The 26,414-nt window shown below is 43.9% G+C and overlaps 1 protein-coding gene across 1 annotated transcript in view; it reads left to right on the top strand.

The window, feature by feature from the left end:
• COL13A1 (collagen type XIII alpha 1 chain) overlaps positions 1 to 26,414 on the top strand; it is a 368,078-nt gene that overhangs the window by 122,951 nt on the left and 218,713 nt on the right. Inside the window, exons 11-15 of the mRNA XM_086922128.1 lie at positions 1,099 to 1,164; positions 3,779 to 3,886; positions 4,371 to 4,412; positions 7,650 to 7,676; positions 15,671 to 15,733. Of these exons, the coding sequence (XP_086778254.1) occupies positions 1,099 to 1,164; positions 3,779 to 3,886; positions 4,371 to 4,412; positions 7,650 to 7,676; positions 15,671 to 15,733 (306 nt within the window). The remainder of the gene's footprint in view (positions 1 to 1,098; positions 1,165 to 3,778; positions 3,887 to 4,370; positions 4,413 to 7,649; positions 7,677 to 15,670; positions 15,734 to 26,414) is intronic.

Below are 26,414 nucleotides of genomic sequence, written 5' to 3'. Positions count from 1 at the left end.
CAAGGGTGCCTATGTTGGCGCTAGGCTGCCAAAATGGTGCCAGCGCAGGATGAAAGGATAGGAATGCATCATATTGCATAAATGCATTGCATTCCTGCCCTTTCAAGGTGCCTTGCTGAGCTGCCCTACCCCAAAATTCCATAAATTAGGCCCTCAAAAATTATATTTTTTCAAACTAAACAATCAAAGGTATAAGCTGCAGAAAGTCGCAAAACCATTAAAATTCAGTAGGTGTTTACCCCATAAAAAAGTTAGAAAGATTTAACTGAAGCTCTGTAGTTGTATGATGCACAAGTATGTTGTTAAAAGGGTCAGTGAGCTATATCTAATATCTTTTTAAACAAAACCTTAGCAAATACTTAATGAGAGAGCCTAAAAGTGATCAATCAATCAATTTAACACTTTAGATTGGCCACTGGCCAGACACTATTAAATTGAATAGATTTACTACTAAATATAAAGTAATTGATAGTTCATGACAGAAAGATACGTAGTCAGTTATGGGGTAAGTGTGTTACTAGTGTGACAGACAGACAGACATACAGACAGATAGTTAGATAGATAGATAGATAGATAGATAGATAGATAGATAGATAGATAGATAGATAGATAGATAGATAGATAGATAGATAGATAGATAGATAGATAGATAGATAGATAGATAGATAGATAGATAGATAGATAGATAGATAGATAGATAGATAGATAGATAGATTTTCACATTGACCGGCTAGCATTTTAGTTCATTGAAGGTAATGTATTCAGGAACCTTGTAGATGGCTTAGTAATAATACATTACAATCGCATCGAAATTTAAGACTACCAGCATTTAAACAAAAAGTTCACAGTTAAATGCTATGACAAAGTAAATTCCAGAGAAATCAGAGATTTCCATTAATGTTCCATCTATTTCGTGCTCCAACTTTGCCTCCCAACTGTTCTCTGTCCTTATGAAACTATTTCTTTTTTCCTCTGTTTTCTCTTTTTCAATTTTCATACTTGCCTGCCTTCTCTGACTTTTGGTACTCTGCTGACCTCCTCTTCCATGCAACTATTCCCCCTTGCCTTGTGAACATCTGCTTTGGCCAACCTCTTCAGTTGTTGCCGCTTCTCAATGCTGTGCGGGTGGCTCAACCTTCGGTCATAAAAAGACGCATCTACCAGGTAGACCCCTCCTTCTCACCCGCTTTTACACCTATTTATTAATCTGCTTGGAAGGGTGATAGAGATCATAGGAGGGTTATTTATGTCATGTGTGTGTGCAGCTATTTTGTGTTTCATTGTAGCCATTTGATGTATTTGACTCAAATGATGAGTGCTGTAGTTTATGGTAACAATTCTAGAGTCTTGGATGATCGTTACATTTAAACTTAGGACCTCGTTATGTGTATCCTCTGAAAGCTGTGTTGCCCCCCAGTTACCCACAGAGTTTCAATACCAGGAGTACCAGTAAATCCTTGGGTGGAGTTAAAGGAGGATTACAGTTGACGCCCTTAGGTTCCACTGAAGAATGATAAATTACTACGGTAATTGTCCATTCTTTGTCTCATACACTCAGTGCTTTCTCATTTTTCACCAGAACTTCACCCGGGGAATCCATCTGCTAATGGCAGGAGGAGAGTCTGGCGGTGAGACATGAGATCACAGTTACTGCAGATCTTGTCATTCTGAAGGGGCTGTAACTCCCCGCAGCATCACCATTGGAATAAAAAGGATGCTCACAATGAGGGGCGACTTAGGGCGGAGTTTACATGTAAAGTGCTAATCTATTGGTTGAAGACCTTCAGTTGGGCTCTATATTACTGTCTTAAAGTATTTTAAGCAATAGTTGATTAGAATCATTTTTACACAGTTGCTCTATTATTACTGAAATAGTATCTCAAAAAAATGAAACATATACTATTGTACATGTGCTGTTATGGCTTTCTTCATGTCGCTGCCGGTCGATGCGCAGTAGCTTTGTATTCAATTGCAAGCCGTCAACTATTAGCGAGGCTAACAGTCAGGCTGGCATGTACATTAAACCTGTAAAAAATGTCTGGACAATTCATCTGAACTTAACAAGTGCCCCAACTGGCTTCTCTGTCTCTCATCATCAGAGAAATGCTGCTGCAATAAAGCTAGAACAACTGGTGGCTCAGAATAGCGTGCATATGTTACGCAGTATTCGGCTTATTTTAAGAATATATCATGCGTCATGCCAATGAAATGAGGTTTAGGGACAAATATGAAAGCACTTGAGCTGGAATCCACGTTAACTATTGTAGAAGAATCTCTGTAGTTGTTGAGCTCATACAAGGGTTTGAGTCGAACAGTAATTCATATGGCAGCCGGTCAGTAAACGCTGTCTGCGCATTCTCCATTTTTAAGGCTGGTGGGTTTTGGGACCATTTGGTTCTTGTCCCACCAGGCCAGATGATGAGATACTCCACTGTAGGAATTTTGCCAAACTCAGGGAAAGGGCTGATTGTTTAATGGGGTGGTTGGGCTACTGGAAGGACTCACTAGCCTTGGCTATCAGTAGATACAGAGAAGAGATGGGAACGATAACGACTCCTCCCACTCTTGGTGGAATGAAACAAAGCCCCCCTGAGATTCTCGGTTTTTCTTTTGGAAACCAGGCTTACTGTGGCTTGGAAGTGAAATCAAGCACCAGCTTTAATTGGTCTTAATTAGTCTGCTATTCCAGACTAATACCAGCAGCATATGTTGGCTACAAGCAGCTTTTGACTGCCTGCCCGTAGCTGGCTTGAGGTGAGCTCCCCCAGACAGCGCAGAGGCCAGGTAGTACCTAGACGCCATTTCCATCCCACTGGCCAGCCCCGGGCGCCTGTTTCAGGCAGGGATGCGGGAAATGAAATGAGATACCAGCATTTGTAAAGCGCATAGCTACCTCCGGAGAGGTTAAGCAAGCTATTGCCCAGAGTCACATGGTGCTGGGCTCACCTGCCGCCGGCGCCAGGGATCGAACCGTGAACCCCGTGGTCTGGAGTCAGGCACCCCGGCCGCAGCGCCACACCTCTTCTACCAGGCTAGGGTAGGTAGCAAGGTGGCAGGTAAGGATTGCTACCCTTGAGCATGTAATAACGCAATAATTCTGCAGGGGGAGATCCGAAACACTGCCCCCTTTAGAGCAGGACTCCTTTACTTACCTATGAGACTAGGTACAACGGGGCAGCAGGATGGAGTGAATGCAGTGCAGCTACTTATAATTGAGATGGTGTCATCTAAATCCGTTAATACTCTGTGCCCATTAAACACTGGTCCATTAACAACACAGTTCATTTGACATATCGTACTACAAGCCACTTCTCCTTGCTTTACTGCTTATGATCTCAAAGTAAGATTTTGCGTATTCTCATAGACACGTTATTCACATACACATCCCATAAATAATGATGCCGGTAAACAGAATCCTCGTGGAGCACATGCCACCAAACAGGATTCAGGGCGCTATTGGCTCATTCAAAAACAGGCCCCGTTGGCCATTAAGGTTTGGATGTTAGATCTGACTTCTCACCTTTGGTCTTTCAAGAGAAGCTAAAGGTCAGCTAGGGTGCTCCAGTCTTGTGACTTCCTAATTTTGTTACAATAAATATGTAGAGCAGGGCATGTTAAAGTGTTTGTCTGTGAAGCCTCTGTCATTCCCCATTTCCTAAACCTGTGGTGCTTGGTTCATTGTGTGCTGCGTGTGCGTTGTAACAGGTGTGTACCTTAGCAGTGACCGTGAGCAATGTGACCTTTTTTTAATATTCCTTGTTCTTTTCGTGAATTCTAGGGTGAACAGGGGCAAGCGGGGGTCCAAGGCCCGCCAGGTGTGCCAGGGCCCCCAGGCCCCTCTGGACCCCCAGGAAACCCCGGTGTGCCTGGTCTAACTGGACAACCTGTAAGTGCTTATAATTACATTTTATTAATGTGCATAGAGTGCCAGCGTAAAATAAGCAACGCCCCTATCGAATGGTGCTAGGTTTATTTTTCCATTGGCCATGTTTTGTTTCTGTCTCCCCGTGCAACTGGGGTAAACTGGGCTAGGGCAAATAGCTGCCACCGACGTGTTTTCTTTGCCCCTTCTTCTTCAAGGCTATCACTATCCAAACACATATGTTCGAGGTTGACACCAGTGTTATTTCCTCCTCTCCAGACTCCCGCTGAATACCGCGGGAGGAAGTAACACTCTGGCTGTAATTATCCCCTTCTCAGCAGAAAAGCAGACTAAAAAAAGCCCCTGGAGCTCTTTGATGTTTTGATCCCGGTAGTGGTACTATTCCCAGGCTGTCACAGAGCGCCTAGGATGGGTTACAAAAAAGCCGCGAGGAATTCACGGTGGCAGGTTCAATAATTCGCTCTTCCGTCATTTTTTTTTTCAACAGGGTAAAGCTGGCGAGGCTGGAAAGCCGGGGAAAGATGGCAAGGTATGTTGACGTTCTCTGCGTATGACGTGCGTATGACGTTGTGATAGCTGAGAATGCAGCGCTTCGAATGCACGCTCCCAAGACACACCATTCTCATGGGAATATAAGCAGCGTTACATTTGTACAATAAGTGCCTGGGGGCCACTGCAGCTTGCACCTCCAATGTCCCCTCATCTCTGCTAATGGCGGTACCAAAACAACTCCTAACCACCTCTCTTGCCTGCAAGTGAAGTGCGACAGGTCAGGTTAATCCGGGTCCCCAAACTAAAGCAATGGCTGGGGAGGCAGGCATTAGAATTTTCTAAGGTATATTGTATTCATAAACAACAGTTGTTCTGCTCATTAGATGAGCAGTGCCACTATGTAGCAGAGTGCAATAAGTGTGGTAATGACAATTAAGTGCTGGTGCCTAGCACCAGAAACCAATTAAGTGCCCGTGCTGAGCATCGGAAAGCACCGGCTCAAATTAAGCACTGATATAATGTTTTTGGACAAAGTGCATAACACCACCAGTCCATGCTTCAAGGTCAACAAGCACTACAGGGTTCTATGCTTGGTCCTACGGTTACAGGTTCAAATTGTAGTTGATCTACTCAACCTTTCTTCCTTCCAAGGTTGATATAATGAGTACCATTAAATTTGATAATAAACATTTTTCGTATGCCAATTGGGCCAAGAGATGCTTTGAAGGTGAATATATACATTCTACAAATACCCCTGCTATGTTGGGCACACGAGGATATGCAACTGACCAAAGATTACAACATTATAATTCATACGTTTGTAGTCGCAGGTATACAGTGAGGCACAAACATGTTCAAAGTTTCATGGAAATGACATCACAGAATAGAACAGATGAATACAAATTACCAAAGTTCATAAGCCAGAACGCATGTGGGCAAGCTATAATAAACATTGCACTTTTTTATGTATAGCGAAACACAGGAAGTGGAATATCCTGCTAGGTTTCCAGGCATATTCTATGTATGTCTCTAATATGGGATGTCAAGTGGTCGCATGTTGCAAACATGGAATTTGAAGTGTCTTATTACCATGCAGATGCTTAATCTGTACTCGTGGTTGTGGGTGGTGGGTAACAGCATTCATTTTTGGAGACAGGAAATTATTTTTGATCATCACAATCAGATCCATGACGAAAGAAAGGAAGCAAATGGCCAAAGAAGAAGAAAGAGAGCAAACCAATGGCAAGAGGAGAATGCAGGAATGAGAAATAACTTTTAGGAGCGAGATAAAGAGATAATAAATGTAAGGTGGTGGTAGAAAGAAGCGTGCAATAGAATTAAGACTAGTCACCCATGGTGTTCGGCAACCCCAATATTCGGCAAGAGCCAGTGGCAAACTTCTAGGGAAATCTTTAGATCCTGGGATGTTTTCTTTTTCATACATTATTCCCTGCAGCAGGCGTCTTGTCTAGTTCCGATGACATGAGTCCCTCTTGATAGTTTTGCCACCACCCACCAAACCATCACAAACCACCCTAGCACTCAGTGTAATCACAATAAGTTGACTAGGAAATGCATATGAGCACTAATGATTTATTTTAATTGCCTTGGTATTGCTAACAGCCCTTTCATATTCTGATGTACTAGGATCTTAGGTGGCATACCCAGAACAGAAAACTAAAGGGCTAATTTAGAGTTTTCCAAACGGGTCACTCAGTCGCCAACGGGGCAATATCCCGTCCACCTTATTACAAGTGCATTATCTCTGATGGCTCTTGTAATATGGCAGACGTGGCATCTGTCATGCTTGGACAGAGTTCTCATCCACCAAACTCTAAATCAGGACCTAGGTTTGACAGATGCCCATTTAACCCAAAATATCACTAGTACAATGATACTTTTTGCTTTAAGTGCTAAAAAATGTAACTGGAATAGAGTGCATTAACTCCTTAGCATTCTGCAATAGCCACGAGGTCTTTACTGCTCTGAAAGGCGTGTGCATGTTTGTCCATTAATTCTTTGATCAGCAGTGGCTTAATTCATCTTCAAAAATATACATTTGTTTGGGGTCATTCACAAACATCTGTGTGCAATGTGTAAATTGTGCATGGTGTAATATGTTTAAGGAAATATGTGTGAAGCACACAAAACATTTGCATTTTCACCAGGTGAAAAAAGTTTGATTTACCTCAGCATTTACAAAAATGTGCGATACCAGTGGAGGGGGTTCCTTTTTCAGAATTGATTTAAAAAATGAAGGAAATTGATTTAGGTTTGCCCCATTTCAATCCCCGGTTACATTAGGCTAGAACAGGTAGAAGGGGGGAACAGAGGCAATTAATTTGCTCCTGTTGTGTAAATCAATTAATTAATTTATGTGCAGAATATGTTCATTGCCTGTTATTTTCACTCGCTGAATTACCCCGTATTGCATATTCAAATTATCACTTTTTACCATTCTTAGTTTGGTATTTGTAAGATACCCTTAGAAAGAGTATATTAAACACACAAACAGTAAGTGGCAGGTTTTTTCACCCTATTTTGGTGTTTATGAATTAAAAACCGCAACACACAGGAATAGTACCCGGTAAAACGTAACTGCCGGTCTCGGAGTACTGAAGAATCAGATGGCTGAAAAGTAATTTCGAGAAGGTTAAATAAGCACACGTGAGCTTCAAGTCACACCGCTAACGAATAAAACAGAAAACCAAAGGTCTGGTCTTTACAATAAGCCTATTATCGCAGTGTATACCATAGAAAAATAATCAAACTATTACTTAAATATTTTCAAGTGCAGGGAGAGGGAATAAAAAAAAGACAGGCTTGTTCCCAAATTCCAGACTGTTTTCCTTTTTCCTGGGAGACTAAGCAGAGGAGCGAGAGATGGAGTGAGCAGGAGAGAGGCAGATGGAGTGAGTGCATGTTGTTATTTTAACACTGTAATGGGACAAACAGCAGGACAATGAAGAAAGCAGAGTTGCAGTTTCCTTTTCCCTTAGGGTGACTGTTGTGAGACCGAGGTGCTTTAAAAATGAAGCTTTGTGGCGAAACTGAGATACAGACATGGGGAAAGCCAGTTGATGGTGGTATGGAAAAATCAGCATGCTTTCTGCAAAAGAAAGGCAAATAGTTTTTTTGCAGGATACACTTTGAATCTAGAGCAAACATTGTTCTCCAGACTTTAAATAAATGGCGGGTAATTAAAAGAAGGGCAGTGGAATGTGTAAATTGAGATTTACATTGGCGAAACACAAATCTGTGTTTATTCTTGCAGGGCTTACCTGGGCTTCCAGGACCAAAGGTAAGGAAAATCTCATAACTGTTTGAGAATGCTTCTTTTGTACAGCTCTTCTTTTCTGAAACCTGTGGCTGAAATGATGGATGATGTGTCTTTCTTCGGCCGAGGCATCATTTGGCCGCAGTGAGCCCATTACAACCCTGAGCCTCGGTGTGACCGCACCTGCGGCACAGATATAGCTAGGATTCGAATCCACAGACTAATAGTAGGTGTTTTCTTATTTGGAAATTCACTGATAATACCATACAGCTAGCCACGCCCACAAAGGCGCATCCACTGTCTCCTGTAAGGAGAGGATAAATGTCTTAATTCTTAGGGCGAAAGGGAAAATGGCTGTAAGAGGGAAGGTAGTTCTGAAAATACAGTGCATTAAAGTGTAACAGCATTGTGAACATCTTCATATATTTTCCACAGAACAAAGTCAACAAGGTCACAACGAACAATAGTGATACATATTCCAGCTCCTTTCGTGCATTTTTTAAACCCAATATGTCACTGTCCTTCTATATGTCTCCCAGTCACAATACATTTTTAAAGCCATTAAATAAATTAAAGCTACAAATCTAGTATGAGAAACCGACTCTGCACTATTTTTAACAAATGGTTTACCTCAATTGCCCCCAGGGTAGTTAAGCACCTTATTGCAACACTGCTCAATGGACTGGTCCGTGAGCCAGGGAGTCAGCCAATAATTATCCCTACTTAAAAAGCCCTCAGTGCACCGAAAGGGCCCATTCAATTACTGTCCCATCAAAAAGCTAATCTTCTACAGGATAATAGTATATAGCATTATAACCATAGCTGCAGAAATTTACAAACCAGCCTAGCATATTCTATGGCATGTGTTCTGGATACAAACTCACAAGAGCAACCAGCACAACACAAGCCAAAATAAGGACACCAATTTTGTGCATTGAGTGAGCAACTTCCTGCAGTCACAGGTCTGTGTTACCGTATGGCATAATAGACCACCACATCATACTTAATTGCCTGTGAGAATTGATGTGAGGCTCTGTTTTATCCTTATTCTAGTTAGCTGCAAAGCCAAGTTGCCACATCTGAATCATCCAGTCATGGTGATGATTGTATGTCTATTGAGATCAACAACATCCAACTACAAAAATATTGCATCCACTACGTTGCCTAACACTATCTTGTCAAGATAATTCTATACCTTAGAAATATAGTGGTAAATGATGCAGTACAAGCATTATTTTTGTCATTTGATATATCAGATGTAATATAGCGACCCTCCACCGTCTTCTGAATTGCCCAGAGATATGTCCCCCCACTCCTTTTTCGTATTTTCTATTATTTCAATCAGCCCCTCGCACTATTTTTCTAATGACAATAGGCCATTATCAAACTTCAATTACTTCTATTACTGGATGGAGGAAATGTTCAAATTCCTCGAATGATCATATTTTGGTATGGCTGCATACCAACACACATACAATTATCAGAAACAGAGTTTCTGCTATTAGGTACCAGAGCCTTGCAGTTGCATTTCTGAGAGTCTAAGTCCTTTTGTTTGGGCACAACACGCAAATTCAAACAGTAAGACTTTGCTTATTGTTTCTGAGTGGGACCTCTCCTCTCAACCCAAATTAAAGTGTTAGTCACTTGTAACAATTCCCACCTGTTCAAGTTACAAAAGACCATTCCCTACTAGAAACAAAGAACCCAATTGTATTCCCAATACTAGCATGCCTTGATTCTATGTCATGTCTACATTAGTCTCCTTAGGCTGACAGGCTACAAAGAACACCACACCAACAGGCTGAAAGTTACAAGCACACTAGAGCCACACAGAAGTCACCCACTGGCTCTTGGTTAAATACAGGATTAACCACCAAGTTGTTCATACACGAGCTAATATACAGACAAGCAAAGATAGAGTTACTAGCTCCCCCGAACGCTGGGTTTACACATGGACTATGCATCTGAGTGATTTGTTCTACTCACCCCTTTGCAACTAAATATTGAATGGAGTAAGAGGTTCATTCTGCCTGGAGAGGCCACAAAAATAAATTGCAACTAACAATATTAGTACTTGACTGACCGCTGTAAACTGAACATATATCTGATCAGTGAACACGTTTATATCGGTGTTGGGAGAAGGTTGATCGACCTTCTCTCTCCACTTAATAGTTCCACCAAAGTGACACATTCAACAGTGGAGCACATGATAAATGTAACACACTTAAACATGTGTTACAGAAGATTACAAGACCTAACTCCATGGTTGGTTTGTTCATAGGCATATCCACAATAACTGAACACAGTGCCAATAGAACGTGCTTATCCGAGTTATGGGGGGAAGATTGCAACAACAGCACCCTTATTGAGACTGCCAGAGTACGGAAACCGGGAACCTGCAGATGACATTCTACATCCTGGGATATCCAACAACACTTAGAGCACAGCTTTCCAAACTTTTCATGTTGGGGACACACTTTTTGGAGATGCATCATTTTGGGACACAGTAAGGCAGTGTAGCGAGCCCGAACCACCTAAGGGGGATTCGTCGAGGTTCTCACTCACTCTGTCTGTCTCCCTCTCTCTCTCCCCCACTCTTTTTCTAACTGTCTCCCTCTCTCTGTCTCCCTCCATCTCCCTCACTCTGTCTTGCTCCCTCTGTCGCCCTCCTCACTCTGTCTGTCTCCCTCTCTCTGTCTCCCTTCCTCTGTCTCCCTCTCTCTGTCTCCCTCTCTCTGTCGCTCTCTGTCTGTCGCTCTGTCTGTCGCTCTCTGTCTCCCTCTCTCTGTCTCCCTATGTTTCCGTCCCTCTGTCTCCCTCCCTCTGTCTCCATCCCTCTGTCTCCCTCCCTCTGTCTCCATTCATCTGTCTCCCTCCCTCTGTCTGTCTCCCTCCCTCTCCCTCTGTCTGTCTGCCTCTGTCTGTCTCCCTCTGTCTGTCTCCCTGTTTCCCCCCTCTATCTTCCTCCCTCTGTCTCTGTATCCCTCTGTCTGTCTCCCTCCCTCTGTCTGTCTCCCTCTCCTTCCCTCTGTCTCCCCCTGACTGTCTCCATCTGCCTCTCTACCTCTATCTCCCTTGCTCTCTGTCTCCATGTCTCCCTCCCTCTCTCTCTGTCTCCCTCCCTCTTTCTCCTCCTGTCACCCTCTCCCTCCCTCTTTCTCCCTTGGTCTCCCTCTCCGTCTCCCTCTGTCTCTTTCTCTGCCTCTCAGTCTGTCTCAGTCTCTGTCTCTATCTGTCTGTCTGTCTGTCCCTGTCTGTCCCTGTCTCTCTCCCTCTATCACCCTCTCCCTTCCTCTGTCTCCCTCTGTCTCCCTCCGTCTCCCTCTCCGTCTCCCTCTGTCTCCGTCTCCTTCTCTGCCTCTCTGTCTGTCTTAGTCTCTGCCTCTATCTGTCTGTCTGTCCCTGTCTTTCCCTGTCTCTCTCCCTCTGTCTCCCTTTCCGTCTCTGTCTGTCCCTGTCTCTCTCATTGTGTATCCCTCTCTGTCTCTGTCTGTCCTTGTCTCTCTCCCTCTGTCTCCCTCTCCGTCTCTGTCTGTACCTGTCTCTCTCCCTCTGTCTCCCTCTCCGTCTGTCTGTCTCTGCCTCTATTTGTCTGCCCCTGTCTCTGCCTCTATTTGTCTCTGTCTGTCCCCGTCTCTGTCTGTCTCTGTCTCTATCTCTGTCTGTCTCTGTCTCCCTCCCTCTCTTGCTGTCTACCTCCCTCTCTTGCTGTCTACCTCCCTCTCTCGCTGTCTCCCTCCCTCTCTCTGTTTCTCTCTCCCTCCCTCTGTCTCCCTCTGTCTCACTCACTCTGTCTGTCTCCCTCTCTGTCTACCTCTCTGTCTCCCTCTCTCTCTCTCTCTCTCTCTGTATACCTCTCCATCTCCCTCCCTCTCTCTCTCTCCCTCTGTCTCCCTCCCTTTCTCTCCCTCTGTCTCTCTCCCTCTGTCTCTCTCCATCTGTCTCCTTTCATCTCCCTCCCGCCATCTGTCTCCCTCCATCTGTCTCCATCCATCCGTCGCCCACCTCTCTCTGTCGCCCTCCTCCCTCTGTTGCGCTCTTTCCTCTGTCACTCTCCTCCCTCTGTCACCCTCCTCCCTCTGTCGCCCTCCTCCCTCTGTCCCCCTCCTCCCTCTGTCGCCCTCCTCCCTCTGTCTGTCTCCCTCCCTCTGTCTGTTGCCCTCTGTCTCCCTCTCTCTGTCTCCCTCTCTCTGTCTCCGTCCCTCTGACTCCGCTCCTCTGTCTCCGCCTCTCTGTCTCCCTCCCTCTGTCTCCCTCCCTCTGTCTCCCTCTATATGTCTCCCTCTTTCAGTCTCCCTGTCCCTCCCTCTGTCTACCCCGGACTCCCTCCATCTGTCTTCCCGGGACTCCCTCCCTCTGTCTCCCTCCCTCTGCCTGTCACCCTCCCTCTGTCTCCCTCTGTCTGTCTCCCTCTATCTGCCCCCTCCCTCCATACCTCCTCTGTCTCCTTCTCTGTCTCCGTCCCTCCGTATCCGTCCCTCTGTCTCCCTCCCTCTCTGTCTACCTCTCTCTGTCTCCCTCTCTCTCTGTCTTCTTCCCTCTTTCTCCCTCTGTCTCCCTCCCTCTGCATGTCATCCTCTGCCTGTCACCCTCTGTCACCTCACCCCAGCTTCCCCAGCACACACACAGCCACACCGAGTACTTTGCAGGTCTTTAAAAGACCAGTTACTTGTTAATGGGCTTTGTTGTGAATCATCCGGCACCCATAGAGCAGAGTGTCTAAGAGTCTGCGCTGCTGTGGCTGACTCCGAGACACTTTTTCAAAGGAATGCCTCCTAATTAGCAGCAGTTATGTGCTAAGTGCCCTTAATACTGGTGTCATCCTGCGACACACCCACCATTTGCAGGCGACACAGTACTGTGTCGGGACACACAGTTTGGAAAGCTCTGTCTTAGAGGCTGTGATAATAGCAAGCATGTGCTTTATAAAAACATTTTAACTCTATGCAAGTCATGTTGCAGAATGGAAAAGTTAAGTAACAGCTATAGCTCGCCTTATATTAGGATCAGCATATCATAGAAACACAGGTAATCTCAATTCCATGTGAAACATACCCAGAAGAAAACATATGAGCATTTTTCTACCACAATATTGTGTTATAAGGTGGTAAAGGGAAAGTTTAAAAATTGATCAGTTCATAAAGGTATCTAAAAGCTACAATCCAATTAATTGAAAAGATAGATTTTGGAAGGGGGGCACATTGTACTGTACCACCAAGCTTTATGGTTATAAAATGCTTCTTTTCAGAATAGGTCAGAAAAAAAGTGTATACATAGGCGAATCTCACCCTAGAGATAAAGTGACATATTGGTAAGTAAGCTAATTTTAATTTACTCGAAAGATGAAGGAATCAAAACTGAAACACAGAATACAATTTGTTGAGATAATAATGAGTTCAAACATGTAGGGATATACAGCTAGATTCATCAAAGAGCCGTTTTGCGAGTCCTTAATAGCGATTATTAAGGAGTCGCTATTAAGGACTTGCAAAACGTGATTCATGTAGGAATCGCTAAATAAATTGCGATTCCTACACATTCCTTATTTGCGATTAGCAAATTGCTAATCGCAAATAAGGACTAATCGCAAATAAGATAGCGATTTCAAGGGTGCCAGGGGTGTCCAAAGGACACCCTGTAGCACCCCTGAAATGCAAATTTACACAGGTGTTGCGCACACACATGTCCAAAGGACATGTGTGTGTGTAACATGCAACAGAGAAAAATGCACTAAAGTGCATTTTTCTATTTTTTCGCTATTTACCACGAAGTCAGACTTCGTGGTAAATAGCGGCCAAATATTGCGAATTCGCAATTTAAAATTGGTTAATGAATTGCATTTAAGGAATCTGTAATAGAGATTCCTTAAATGCAATTCCTCGCAAATATGCAAATAGCGATTTTTGCTTTTGGGATGATGAATCCCAAATGCAAAAATTGCGCTCGCAAAGGGCCAGATTCTCAGAATCTGGCCCTTTGCGAGCGCAATTTCCTTTCATGAATCTAGCTGTATGTACAGCACTTTGCTACCTTTTAGTTAGGTTTTGGGCTATATAAATACCATATACATTTATTAATACCTTACAAAATTAAGTGCTATTCAATAAAGTATGTATGTCATTATTCAAGGGACACACTTAGAGGAGTCGGTAGCACTTGGATCTTCAAATAAATCACCCACAGATATTTTACATCTAGAGATGCTTGTGGTTGTTTAAATATGAAAAATCTTACCTTCCAGATAAGATTTACATTTTAATTAAGACATTGAAATAAGGTCATTTGCAGCTTTGTAGTGCTATATTTTGTTTATGCGCAAGACAGGTGCATAACTCTCTTGAGATGAATACTGGATATATTTTTGAAAACGTTATAGCCCCATTTACTATGTATAAATAATCTACCCATTTAAACCTTAGTGTTATTTGCTCGGGAATATATCCACTTGCATTTTAGCTAGCTGTGCTTACATGGCGCAGTTGATTTTATACAACAGTTACCTTCGACTCAAGCCACCTCTCCATCATCAAAATCATGAGGGGCAGCTATTCACCACTTTTTTCATGCAGCGCGGTGCAGCAGCCACAAATGCTGCCCTCATTGGCGTAACAAAACTAGAGGGGGCCCCCCTGCGAGGTACTTTGAGGGGCCACCTCCAGACTTAAGACCTATCTGACTATATTACTCGGCTGAGGGGGCCCCCTGGAGCTCACCCCCCCCCCCACCGCATTGAGGGGGCTGTGGCGGCCTGTGTTACGCTCTTCTTTTCCTTTCCCAAGTCCCGGTGCTGAAATCAGCTGCCGTGCGCCACAGAGACACCATTGCGCCATGGTGCAAGGGTGTCTCCATGAGTGTAGCATAGGATTTGTACTGGAAGGAACTAGTTTCCCTCTTTGTGTGTGTGCTGTACAGTGCAGCACATGTACAAAGTCGGAAAAGTAAGGAGAAATGAAAGCATTAGACCTTCCTTGCAACTACTTCAAAGGAGCACAGTTCTCTGACGTTAACCCCATGCATGCTCATGACGGAGCCGCTCCGTCATGAGCCGCGGTTGCGCTGTGCTCATGACGGAGCGTTTCCGTCATGGCCCTGCCGCCGCGCCTGCGCTGCACGTTCTATTGAGCGGGCAGGGCCATGACGGAACCGCTCCGTCATGAGCACAGCGCAACCGCGGCTCGTGACGGAGCGGTTCTGTCACGAGCATGCGAGCGCCGCTCGCCCCCCCTAGCGCTGCTGCGGAATTGCCGCCGCAGCGAAGGGGTTAAACCCCGTCTACTTTGTTTAGTAAATGGGGGATCCTCCCTGGACTTTGATTGCTAGTGATCATTACGGTGGTCACATGATTGAGATTTTCTACCTTATAATTATAACAGAATATTTGATTTTGTCCTGTATGTGAAAGATATGTTTCTTTTGAGATTGCTAGCTTGTTGATGATTTTGGAGCTCAGGGAGGATCCCCCATTTAATTCAATTACGATCATACCTTGGTATGGTCTCTGAAGGTTGTCTGGTAATCGCCCCTTTTCTCCCTTTGCAGCACCCTTTAGACCTATGTTGACTTACAACTTGTATCCCTTGCACCAGTGTTGAGCGCCCTTTCCTTGCCTGGTTACCAGAATTTTTGTTTTGTACTTTATTTAGTAGATTAAGTTTAGGGTCAGAATCCTTGGGGAGTTGTATGGGAAAGCCTACCCCCCCCCCCCCCCCCCCCCCCCCCCCTTGGTGCTAAGTAATGTAAAGCAGTGCTATGGGCTGCTTTGCGTTACTATCACGTTATTTCCAGTGCTAAAGAAGTTTAGCACTGGAAAGTAAATTAAAAAAAAAATTGCGCTGATTTGGTGACGCAAACACTGCGTAAATTAAGAACATCTCCCCTGAGTTTTTTCTTGTAATTTTCACTTCATATTTGCTTAGGCAGATTTTCCTTTGGTTCAGTAGTCCTTCTTAATTGCTGCTGTTTCTGGGAGCACTGCCCTTACACCGTCAGCATGCCTTTTCTATTCTTTTCTTTCTCAGGGCGAGGAGGGGGAGCCAGGTTTACCAGGTGCAGCAGGCCTCCCCGGACCTGCGGGCGCGAAGGTAACGCTAACGCTGACTGGCCCTGCTGCGCTACCGTAGTTATTCTTTGCCTCCGCCTGCCTGCTCTGCATGCTCCCTAGAGTGAGTTCCTTTTATAGATTGCATACCGCTGGACGGCTGCTCGCTTTGTACATGTGTCCGTGCATACTTGGGACGCCTTCGCTTCTAGTATAATTTACACTCACAAATTCTTTTCTCGTTTCGTGTGCACACACAGGCGTCGTGCATGCCTTGGCTTCAGATTTCGTTTGCTTATTGTATGCGCATGTGTACCGTGATTCCAATGCCTTTCGTAAAATATGCTCGATTTGTACACAATGAAGAGAGTATCGAAACACCGTCTTTTTTCTTTTGTATATAATTTCATGCTCCCAACAGAGGGTGTTCTAGCCTGCCTCAAATGTGACTTTAATGAGTTTGCAAGCATCATTATTAGAAATAGATCTCACGTTTCCTTGTGTGCTCTGTGCACATAACGAATACGATAGCTGTATTTCCCAAAGCTTCACTTCAAATGGACACAAAATGGCTGTGCTCTTTGGCTCACAATGCTAGCTTTCTTCGGAACCAGTGCAGAAGCTGTCCCTTTAAAGGCAACACAGAACTGCAAACAGGTGCCACGGCTCACTATTGGAAAGGAGATTCATTAACTCCTGCATTCAGACCATGCAAATAAGCATTGAAAGTGCCACTAACCTCAAATCCAGGACACAAATCCCAACCATTTTTTCAAGGACCATCTATCTATTGGCGAATGCCAACTACCCACATTAATATCTTCAGAAAGGGTTGCTCTGCCGTCAATGCTAACATCTTGGATCTGCATGTTGCTAATGAAATACAGTTTGCTGGACTAGACGACTGAAGTTTAAGATACTGCTGACATGAAGCTTTGAAAAAAGTAGTGGCTTGCAGTGCCAGGTTCCTAATGAAAAGACACTTGCCAGACCTTTGCAGCCCACTTCTCCCGCTCCTAGAAGAATGCAGCAGATAGGGTGGGTCATTAAAAGACGGAGCTGGACTGATTGGTTTTGACAGCAACAGCTGATCTGAGCCTATGCTGAGCTGCTACGCCAGGTGCAATGTTAATGCTTCCTCTTGGCTCAAAGTGCCATTCCTGAATGTTGCGCCAAGGGGACATTGATAAATGTACCACACATATTCCACTCCAGATCTACAGTTACGTCTGCATGCTACATGTAAGCCATTTTGGAAATGGTCATGCAAGCGTACTGGTCGAAGGCATGCATGGGCCTGTTTAACTTCCATACCATCATACATGCACATATGCACCCTCGCCCACCACGTGCTGGCATTCTACATCATAATACAAAAGCTGTACAGTTCATCGGTCTCATATCACATTGATATATTTTTTTGTGAAACCAAGAATATGATGCTTTCAGTATATATTAAAGCTTGAAAAGAAAATCTCATAAAACAAAACCTGTTAATCTATATGTTGCTCCGCATGGTTGTGGACGGAATTTCACCAATTCTTTTTTTTAGGAAAACCTAGATGAGAATGAGTTCTCAGAGGGTGAATACAGAGAGTGAATACATGTGGTACATTAGTTTTGATTTCCTGAAACAGGGTATTCGCTTGTGGAATTCCGTTTACAACACCATTCACATTGTCCTTTTTCTATTGTCACTTATTTGCACTGTTAAGTAGATCTTAATCTGTGGTGCCGGAGAATCTTCTGTCCCTTAAGCAGGGGGAAGTGTGTTCCCCGAAATGCGCTGGGCGTCTTCGCTGCAGCTCATTCAAATTTGACCTCCAATGATCACACGGCTTGTGGTTTTCATGTTTTGAACATTTGTGAACTCGGTGTGTGTCCAATCTGGCTTCGCCCTCCTCCAGAAACAGGCTCTGACTCCGTGGGTGTAGAACACAAAAAGATTTATTTAATTAGAAAAACCATGACGCGTTTCGGCTGTCTTGCCGCCTTGTTCACATAACGAGTGCCATTAACACAAAAACCTTAAATCCTCTACTCGAGCAAATTGTCATGGCAACAGCGTTGCCTGCCTGCACATATAAGAGTTCTGTATTCAAGGAAGCACAGTGTATCCACATCGTAGAAACATTGTAAATGATAATATTTTAACACATATACATTCAATAAATTCAGGTGTATGACTTAATCGCAATCGTACAAATATTAAATAAAAAGCAAATTGTTACCACTCGAAATAAATTCTCAACAAAGCAAACAGTAATATTACTGGTTGCAAAGATAAAATAAAGAAAAGAAAAGAAATTAAAAAGGAAAATATAAGCAGGGAGAACTGTGTAGTAGAATACGTACACACACCCCAACTCGTATGTTCTTCACCTACTCTGACAGATAATGCCCCAGTTACTTACCAGTAATCTTCATTACTCCGAGTCCTAGTCTTCCTCGCCACATATGTTCTTCACCTACTCTGACAGATAATGCCCCAGTTACTTACCAGTAATCTTCATTACTCCGAGTCCTAGTCTTCCTCGCCACAGTAATTACTAATGAGCATCCTGCTCCCACAGAAACTCCAAGCAAAAGTTAATTTACTAGTCTCCCTATCCCTCCAATATGGCCCCCAGTGGCAACCAGCAATCACATGAAAGGATACAAGACCCACACCACGACCCGTAAACCAAAGCCATATACATGAAGCCACAACAAAGGGCCGAGAGGGAAGGGAAACTATACTGTGGCGAGGAAGACTAGGACTCGGAGTAATGAAGATTACCGGTAAGTAACCGGGGCATTCACTCCTTGTCCTTCTTCCTCGCCACAGTAATTACTAATGAGCAAATATCAAAGCAATATCAGCTTCATGGATAGGAAATACAGCCCACACATGGAAGGCAGCACAACAAAAAACGTCAGCGACAACAAAGGAGAGAGATACACCTCAAGAAACCACTGAGCACAGAACCAAAGAGGCAATGGCAACAGAAGCACCAACCTCAAGCCGGTAACGAGAAAAGAAGGCATGAGGGGAAGACCAAGTGGTCAACCAGCCAAACACCCATGGAAACAACCAGAAAGGCGGACCAAGAAACCGCAACAAACCAGAAGAATGCCCAGAAACGAACGAGAGGGAACTACCGACGGAAACAGGCACCAAAAGGAGAGCCACCCAAATCCACCGGGTGAGAGCGGAAGAGATGGCAACAGACCCCTATGGAGCAGCTAAAATGACAAACAAGAGACCACCACAGAAAAAGCAACCGTGCGAGACCAAGAATTCATCAAGGCATGCTACACAACCAAAAATGTGCAAAGGAGTCAACAGGAAGCAACACCCCTGCCAACATACTAAGAAGAGCACAAGCAGGCACAAAAGAAGGAAGCCAAAACCTTCCAAACATCAAAAACAGCAAGTCCCCATACTCCAACTGACCAATGGAACCCCGTGTAATGCACCAACACCAACGAGAGGTCCCACAGGTAGGAGAAAACCCAGGACAAGGGGGTAGAAGGGCCGGAGACACGAAAGACGAGCCTCCAAAAGGCCCCACAGACACAAAAGGTGAGACCAAGAAAAAAGCTCCAAAGGTAGCCCCCCCTCAAACATGGAGGGTAGAAACGGTCAAGCCTAACCAACACCGACCCCCCCAAAAAATATCCAGGACCCGACCAGGAGCCAAATCATAGTGCAGACCCTAATATCAAAGGAGACCCAAAGCGTAGCGAAAGACAACAAAGCAGAGGGGCGCCCCCACAGCGGAACAAGGCCCGCAACTCCAAATGAACAATCATTCAGGAACAGGGAACACTGCACAAGAGCGAACCCAGAAGGAACACATCCCGGAACAACGGAAGATGAACCGGAGGGTCCAACAATTGGAAATGAAAGGAATGGCAACGCCCAACCCGGGCGCAACGCCGCCACAACAACAGAGGAAACCAAGGGGGCGAAGCCAACCCGGAACCACCAGAGACACCAAAGCCCCAACACACCCAAACCCCAGCACAAGTGCCGGAAGTAGGGGAACCAGAGGAAGGCGGACAACAGGCCCCTCGGCCACTGGAAGGACATCGTATCCACCTCCAAGCCCACGGAAAAGGCATAAAAGAGGAGAAACAACGGAACGTGCCAAGGACCGAAGCAGCAAACAAGTCCACCATCCTAAATTCAAAACACCACAACAACGGCAGGAATATCATCTGTAGCAGATAAAAAGACCCCACGGAGGGAAGATCCCACACAGACAGCCCGTCAACACACTCCCCCAGTACAGGAGAGAAACCGCAGACAGTGAGGCCAACCATGACCCCGGCCAGGAACAATGGAGTCGACAGAGGAAACTGAGGGAACGAACAACATAACCCTCCCTACGGAGAGAAGCAGAACATGACAACATGAGAGTCCACCCAGACACCAACACGGCGAACCTCCAGCAAGGCTGATAAACATCCAGCGGCTCAACTGAACAGCCTCCAGCCCCCTGCAATGGACAACAGGAAAGCAGAGCCACCGACCACCAGTCCGCAACAAACAGTCATCCAGAAAAGCCCCCCAAGGGCACAGACAGACACGCGCAGTGACCGTCCGAGAGGGAACAAACAGAAACGGACGACATCGGAACAGATGACTGACATCCAGCCACCAACACAGAACCACCCTCACCAGGCAGGCACAGGAACCCACAGATCTAAATCCAGACCATAGGGGCGTTGAAGAGAAAAACAAGAGAACTCATCATACGAGACAAAGGGAGAGGAGCCCAAGGCACTTTCACCAGCAAGCAGGCGGACAGAATACCCGGACCCCCAACCAAAGTCACACTGGAGGGCAAGTCCTCAACACCAGGGACCGAAAACAGACACCAAAGGCAAAGTCAGTGTATGATGCCCGAACACCAAACCCAACAGCGTCCCAAGTGAGCCCCAATGTACATCCGATCCAGCGGAGGAATCAGGAAGCAAGAGAAACCATGACCCACGAGGACCAGGCAACCCTCACAGACATGGAGCATTGCCTCAGAGAAAAAAAGCAGATTCAACCAAACAACCAGATAAGATAGAACACAATCCCCCCATGAAAAAGACCAACCAGAGGTGGTAGAACCGCAGCAAATACAGGAGGGGAGGAACACAGGCCAAAAGGCAAACCAATACGAGAGGTCAAAAGGACAGGGGCATGGAGAGAACCATCCAGCAAACCGAAGGAATACAGAAGCCCAATGAATGAGCAGAGGCAGGAACACCTCCAAGGACACCAACTGGCATGTGACGGAACCAAAACATCAATCCAACCAAGGCAGAGCTACCATCGGACATAGGCCTCCATGAGACATCCCACCATCCACATCAGAAACCAGGGGAAATCCAACGTGGACTCAGGAAACAACAGGAAGGAATGGAGGCGTCAAAGAATAACCCCAAGATCCGACCCCAGCATAAAAAGACCATGAAGGTCCACAACTTCCTCCCTTACCGTGACACGGGAAGGACCCGAAACACAGCTGGCCCACACATGAGGGGGAAGCGATTCCCGAACATGCAAGACAGCCGCCACCGCAGGAACCAACAGCTGTGAAAACAACGCAAGGCAAGGGACTGAGTCCAGAGAATCAGAAGAACCCTCCGCGGCCGCGGAAAAAGAATGACCACCAACATCGCCATGGCAAGTGCTGCACACGATTCAGGAACCACAAATCAGTAATAATTAATAAGAAAATTGACCAGCCTGTAGCCAATCATTTTAACCTTGTGGATCATTCACTATCAGATTTGAAGATTTTCCCCGTGGAACATGTCTCAAAGAAAGAACTACTGGACTCCAGGGAAAACTTCTGGATGTACCATTTAAAATCATTGCATCCAGATGGACTGAACATTACTGACATTACAACCTGATTACTGCATATCTCAAGAACTCTCAGGACTTCATTGATTCCACATTCCAAATGGAATCTTTACTCATGATGCTTTTTGAAAATTCAGCTGTGTCATCTCTGCAGCCACTGAGCTTACCATCTTGAACCTACCTGAGGAAGGCGGAAGCTGAAACGTTGTAGTGGAAATATATTTTTGTTCTTTGGTGAATCTATCTGTTTGAGTCACTTCTTTCTTGGATATTTTATTTCTTTGTGACTCATTGTATCCTTTTGGATCCAGATTTTTGCCCTGGCTGGCTGTTGTTTTCTTGTGATCCTTCATCTTCAAGTATATATATATATATATATATAGGCCTCCATGAGACATCCCACCATCCACATCAGAAACCAGGGGACATCCAACGTGGACTCAGGAAACAACAGGAAGGAATGGAGGCGTCGAAGATGGTCTTACCACAAAATATACAAGTGATCTTGTATTGGCCAAACTGGGGTTGTATGTTTGGGACCATCTCCCTTGCCTCTGGTCCCGATGGAGTCGGTTGCTTTCTTTTGGAGGTGCTGGGTGAAGATTGGGGAGGTTTGTGGCCAGTTCTCGGACCTCTGCCGTAGCATAGTTGTTGGGATGCCTGCGCTGCATGTGGCGAATCATGGTGTTATTGCCAAATGAGTATTTCTTGTTAGGGTTCCCCCTTGAAAGTTCAATTTTACAGATTAGACAAGTCACCTTTGGCGCATTCACCTTTTTGAGGCCACTTGGGATGGAAAAAATCCCCCATACAATGTGCTGTTTTGGCCTATATGGGGTATTGTCTTCTGGCAGGAATGTCCTCCGCCCCCCCTCCTCCTCCTCCTCCTCCTCCTCTTCTTCATCTCCACCACTGTGGTGCTGTGGTGGTCCTCTTGGTGGTGGTGGCTGAGATGTTCCTGCTGCTGCTGCTACTGAAGCCATTTTTCAGTCCAAAAAAGTACAGAGAGGTCTTTCAACAGGTCTTCTTCACTCAAAGTACAAAGTGAGAATGAGGAAAAAAGGTGGGGGCTTTCATCATTAGGGAAAAAACTGTCCTGAACCAATGAAAAGTGTTAATTTCAGGTCACATGACCAGGGCTTTCATCATTTGGAAACCAAAACTGTCCTGCACCAATAAAAAGTGTTATTTTTAGATCACATGACCCGACGCGTTTACGCTATGCCCAGCGGCGTGTCGAGTAAGCGCGTTGGATGCTTACGTTGCGCGATCATATGCGCTCGAGTGCTTCCGGGTGCGTTTACGCCGTGCGTATCACGCGGACGCGGCTACGCGATACGTCACGATGATGTTTTCGTTCGTGGCAAAAGCGCTAACGGGACGCTCACCGGTACGCGCCCTGGGGCGCGCGGCAAGACTGCGCTTTCCGGTGCGCTCACCGGGACGCGCACCGGGAGCGCTCCAGGGCAAAAAATAAAAAATAAATAAAAACATGAACAATATACATAAAAAAATAGTATTACATAAATATACATTATAGGATTCATTATAAAAAACTACATTTCATAGCTATAGAAATGTGCTATTAAAAAACCTTTGAAATTCACTGAAAAAAACCAAAGGTTTCACACTAGTTATAGTAAGGAATTAGCATTTAAAAAAACCTATGAAATTCACTGAAAAAACCATAGGTTTCACACCAGTTATAGTTAGGAATTAGCATTTAAAAAACCTATTAAATTCACTGAAAAAACCATAGGTTTCACACCAGTTATAGTTAGCTGGACATTTTACTGACATAAAACCATTGAAATTCCCACGTTATAGTTAGTTAGACTCACTATAACTTGCGCGCCTGCAATGCACTGCTGATGACGTCACATATTACATCACTAATGACATGGTCAGTGACATCACTCATGACATCACCGATGACACCATCCTTGTGACAGACTGACAGACCTCCTTTCAGTGTAATGTAACCCTTGAAACACATATTCAAAAATAGAAACTAACATTTTCAAAAAAATGGAGATACCCATACCAGTTACAACAACCAATTCAGTAATTCCACCATCTATATACACAGCCACTCATTCAGCAACAGTTCTATATAGTCACTCATACATATACTCACTCATCATATGTAGTGATACACATATACATCCTGTTACACACCGACAGTCATCCAAAAGTTACTCACACACATACTTACACATGCAAATAAACTATTGAACATCCATTTATTTGCATATACAGCTATACACACACTAGCACATTACTTCTAAGGAAACTTACACATAAATACTCTCTTAAACAACCACTTATAGAAACACATACTTATTTAGATAAGAACTCTTTCAATCTCTCACTCTCACATATACTCACTTATATACATCAATACTCACATATACTAGATTAAAACATATGTAGTTACTCATAAAGACACTAGTGAGGCAGGCATTCACTCACTAACACACATATATACACACTCATCCACCCATACAGTCATACATATGCTGGTTTCAAAACACATACAAACAGTGAGTCAGTCACCAATCCATGCAGCCACTTATACACAAAGTGAAACACTGATACATATATTTAAATATTTAAAAATTACTCGCTAACATATGTATTCACTAAGATACACTTTATAAGCCAGTTAACCAATCAATATTTTATTAAAAATAAACATCCATTTATACACTTATTTAAACATTTATTCGTCCATCGACCTTTACATATACATATATAAAACATATTTATTTTTCAGAAAGACACACATTCACTGGATGGTGTCATCAGTGATGTCATGAGTGATGTCACTGACCATGGCATGAGTGATGTAATATGTGAGGTCATCAGCAGTGCATTGCAGGCGCGCAAGTTATAGTGAGTCTAACTAACTATAACGTGGGAATTTCAATGGTTTTATGTCAGTAAAATGTCAGTTAACTATAACTGGTGTGAAACCTATGGTTTTTTCAGTGAATATATATATATATATATATATATATATATATATATATATATATATATATACATACATACATATATATATATATATATATATATATATATATATATATATATATATATATATATATATATATATATATATATATATATATATATATATATATATATATATGAGAGACAATCGTTCAACACTAAACCAGTCACTATGGAGGTATTTATAAGTTCAGCTAGTACGGGTAGCACATATTGACTGATCCCCTAGAGCAGATGGGATGGGCTCAGGAGTAGTGAGAGGTCGGTCTCCTCTTAGCAATGGTGTTGATCATGTCAGGTTCTATAACTATGTGAGAAGTGGAGCAGAAGGTTTTTGATTTGTGTTTTAAGGTTCAATTATTAAGATCCTTTAGTGGGAAGACTCAGGAGAGCTCACTCTTTTAAACTTTTTTAATGAGCAGAAGAATTCCTCAAATTTTTCTTTGGAGTAGTCTGACAAGTTTCCCGGCATCTGCATTTGTGGATTGTTTAATGATTACAAAAAGTAATTGCAGTTGCTTCTTTGCTAGTTTGATATCTGTTTCCATGAATGTAGATTGGGCTTAAAAAAAGATTTTCTTGAATTTATGTACTTTTCTGCTGTAGTAATGTCTTGGTGTTTTAAAGTGTTTTAGCACCAAAGCAGTTCCATGGCCCTGAGAGTTTTCCTTTCTTGATTGAGTTCTTTTGATAACAATCAGGATACATTTTTCAATGTTGTCTTTTAACGGTATTTGGCACCATCTTGTCTCTGAGTAATGGTTTATCAGATCTTTCATCCCATGAGTTGTGGTTGATCTTGTGTAATGCATAGGCAGCATGCAAGTAGTGAATGGCTTTCTCAACGTTCTTGAGATTCCTGACCCAGTGTATAGGTCTTTTTGGCTGTCCTCACAAGGCAATGTTCGTGGAAGTGAATAACATTGTGGTCAGACCAATCTACTGGTATTATGGAGTCTATTTGTATGGTTCCCTTTTTTTGCAATCAGTAGATCGAATGTGGATGGATTTGTGTGCTTGGGAGTTGTGTAGAGTTGGCTACGGTTGATATTATCAAAGTGTGAGGTTACAAGGACACTGCAGAGTTGTTCTGGTCACCCAAGATAGTCGAATTATGCTTAACAATAAGCAAGCTGTGTGTGTCCACAACAGTTCTCTCAGCTTCATCTCCATATAGATGACCTTGTTGAATTTCCAAGTCCCTGGCTACAGTCCATCCAGGCTACTAACATTCATCTGTAAAGGATGCAGCACCTGCCAAACATCTAGAGAAGCTTAAAGAGAAAGTTTCTGCACCATTGCTCATATGCCATTATCACATTACTCCTATTCTGAGTTCTCTTCACTTGCTTCCTCGGTGTGGCAGAGTTCTTTTAAAAATCAGTGTTTATTAGGGAACATATCAGTCTTCTCTAGATGTTATTGCTGGCAGGCTCAGGTGATGCAGACCCAATGTGATCAATCTGCTCAGCACAACCAGTGCTTCTTAGAGTCCCCAAAACAGGTCTACTTCCTTTAGTGACAACAGCTTTTTAGTTACAACTACCAAGACATGTAACTCTCACCCACAGCAAACTGCCTTTCTGATTAGTAGCCTTTATGAATTGTAGATCTCTTCTACAGACAGCTTTTAGATGTCTGTTGTTAAGACTATTGTGGACAATACCAATATTTACAGTGGCTTTAAGTCAGCATGTCACTTACCATAGGTTAGCTATCTCTACAATTTCATTTGCTTGCTTTTTATTTCATGATTCAGAAAAGGGGGTGGTGATGAACAGAGTGTCTGAATTAAGCAGACCACTCTTACCCAGTCCAAAGATCAGGGCTTGATCCATCACCGTTATTTAACTCACTGCCC

Source organism: Lissotriton vulgaris, chromosome 5 (genome assembly GCF_964263255.1).
Source record: "Lissotriton vulgaris chromosome 5, aLisVul1.2, whole genome shotgun sequence".
In the NCBI taxonomy this organism is placed as follows: Eukaryota; Metazoa; Chordata; class Amphibia; order Caudata; family Salamandridae; genus Lissotriton; species Lissotriton vulgaris.
This window is presented reverse-complemented; position numbering and strand designations above follow the sequence as displayed.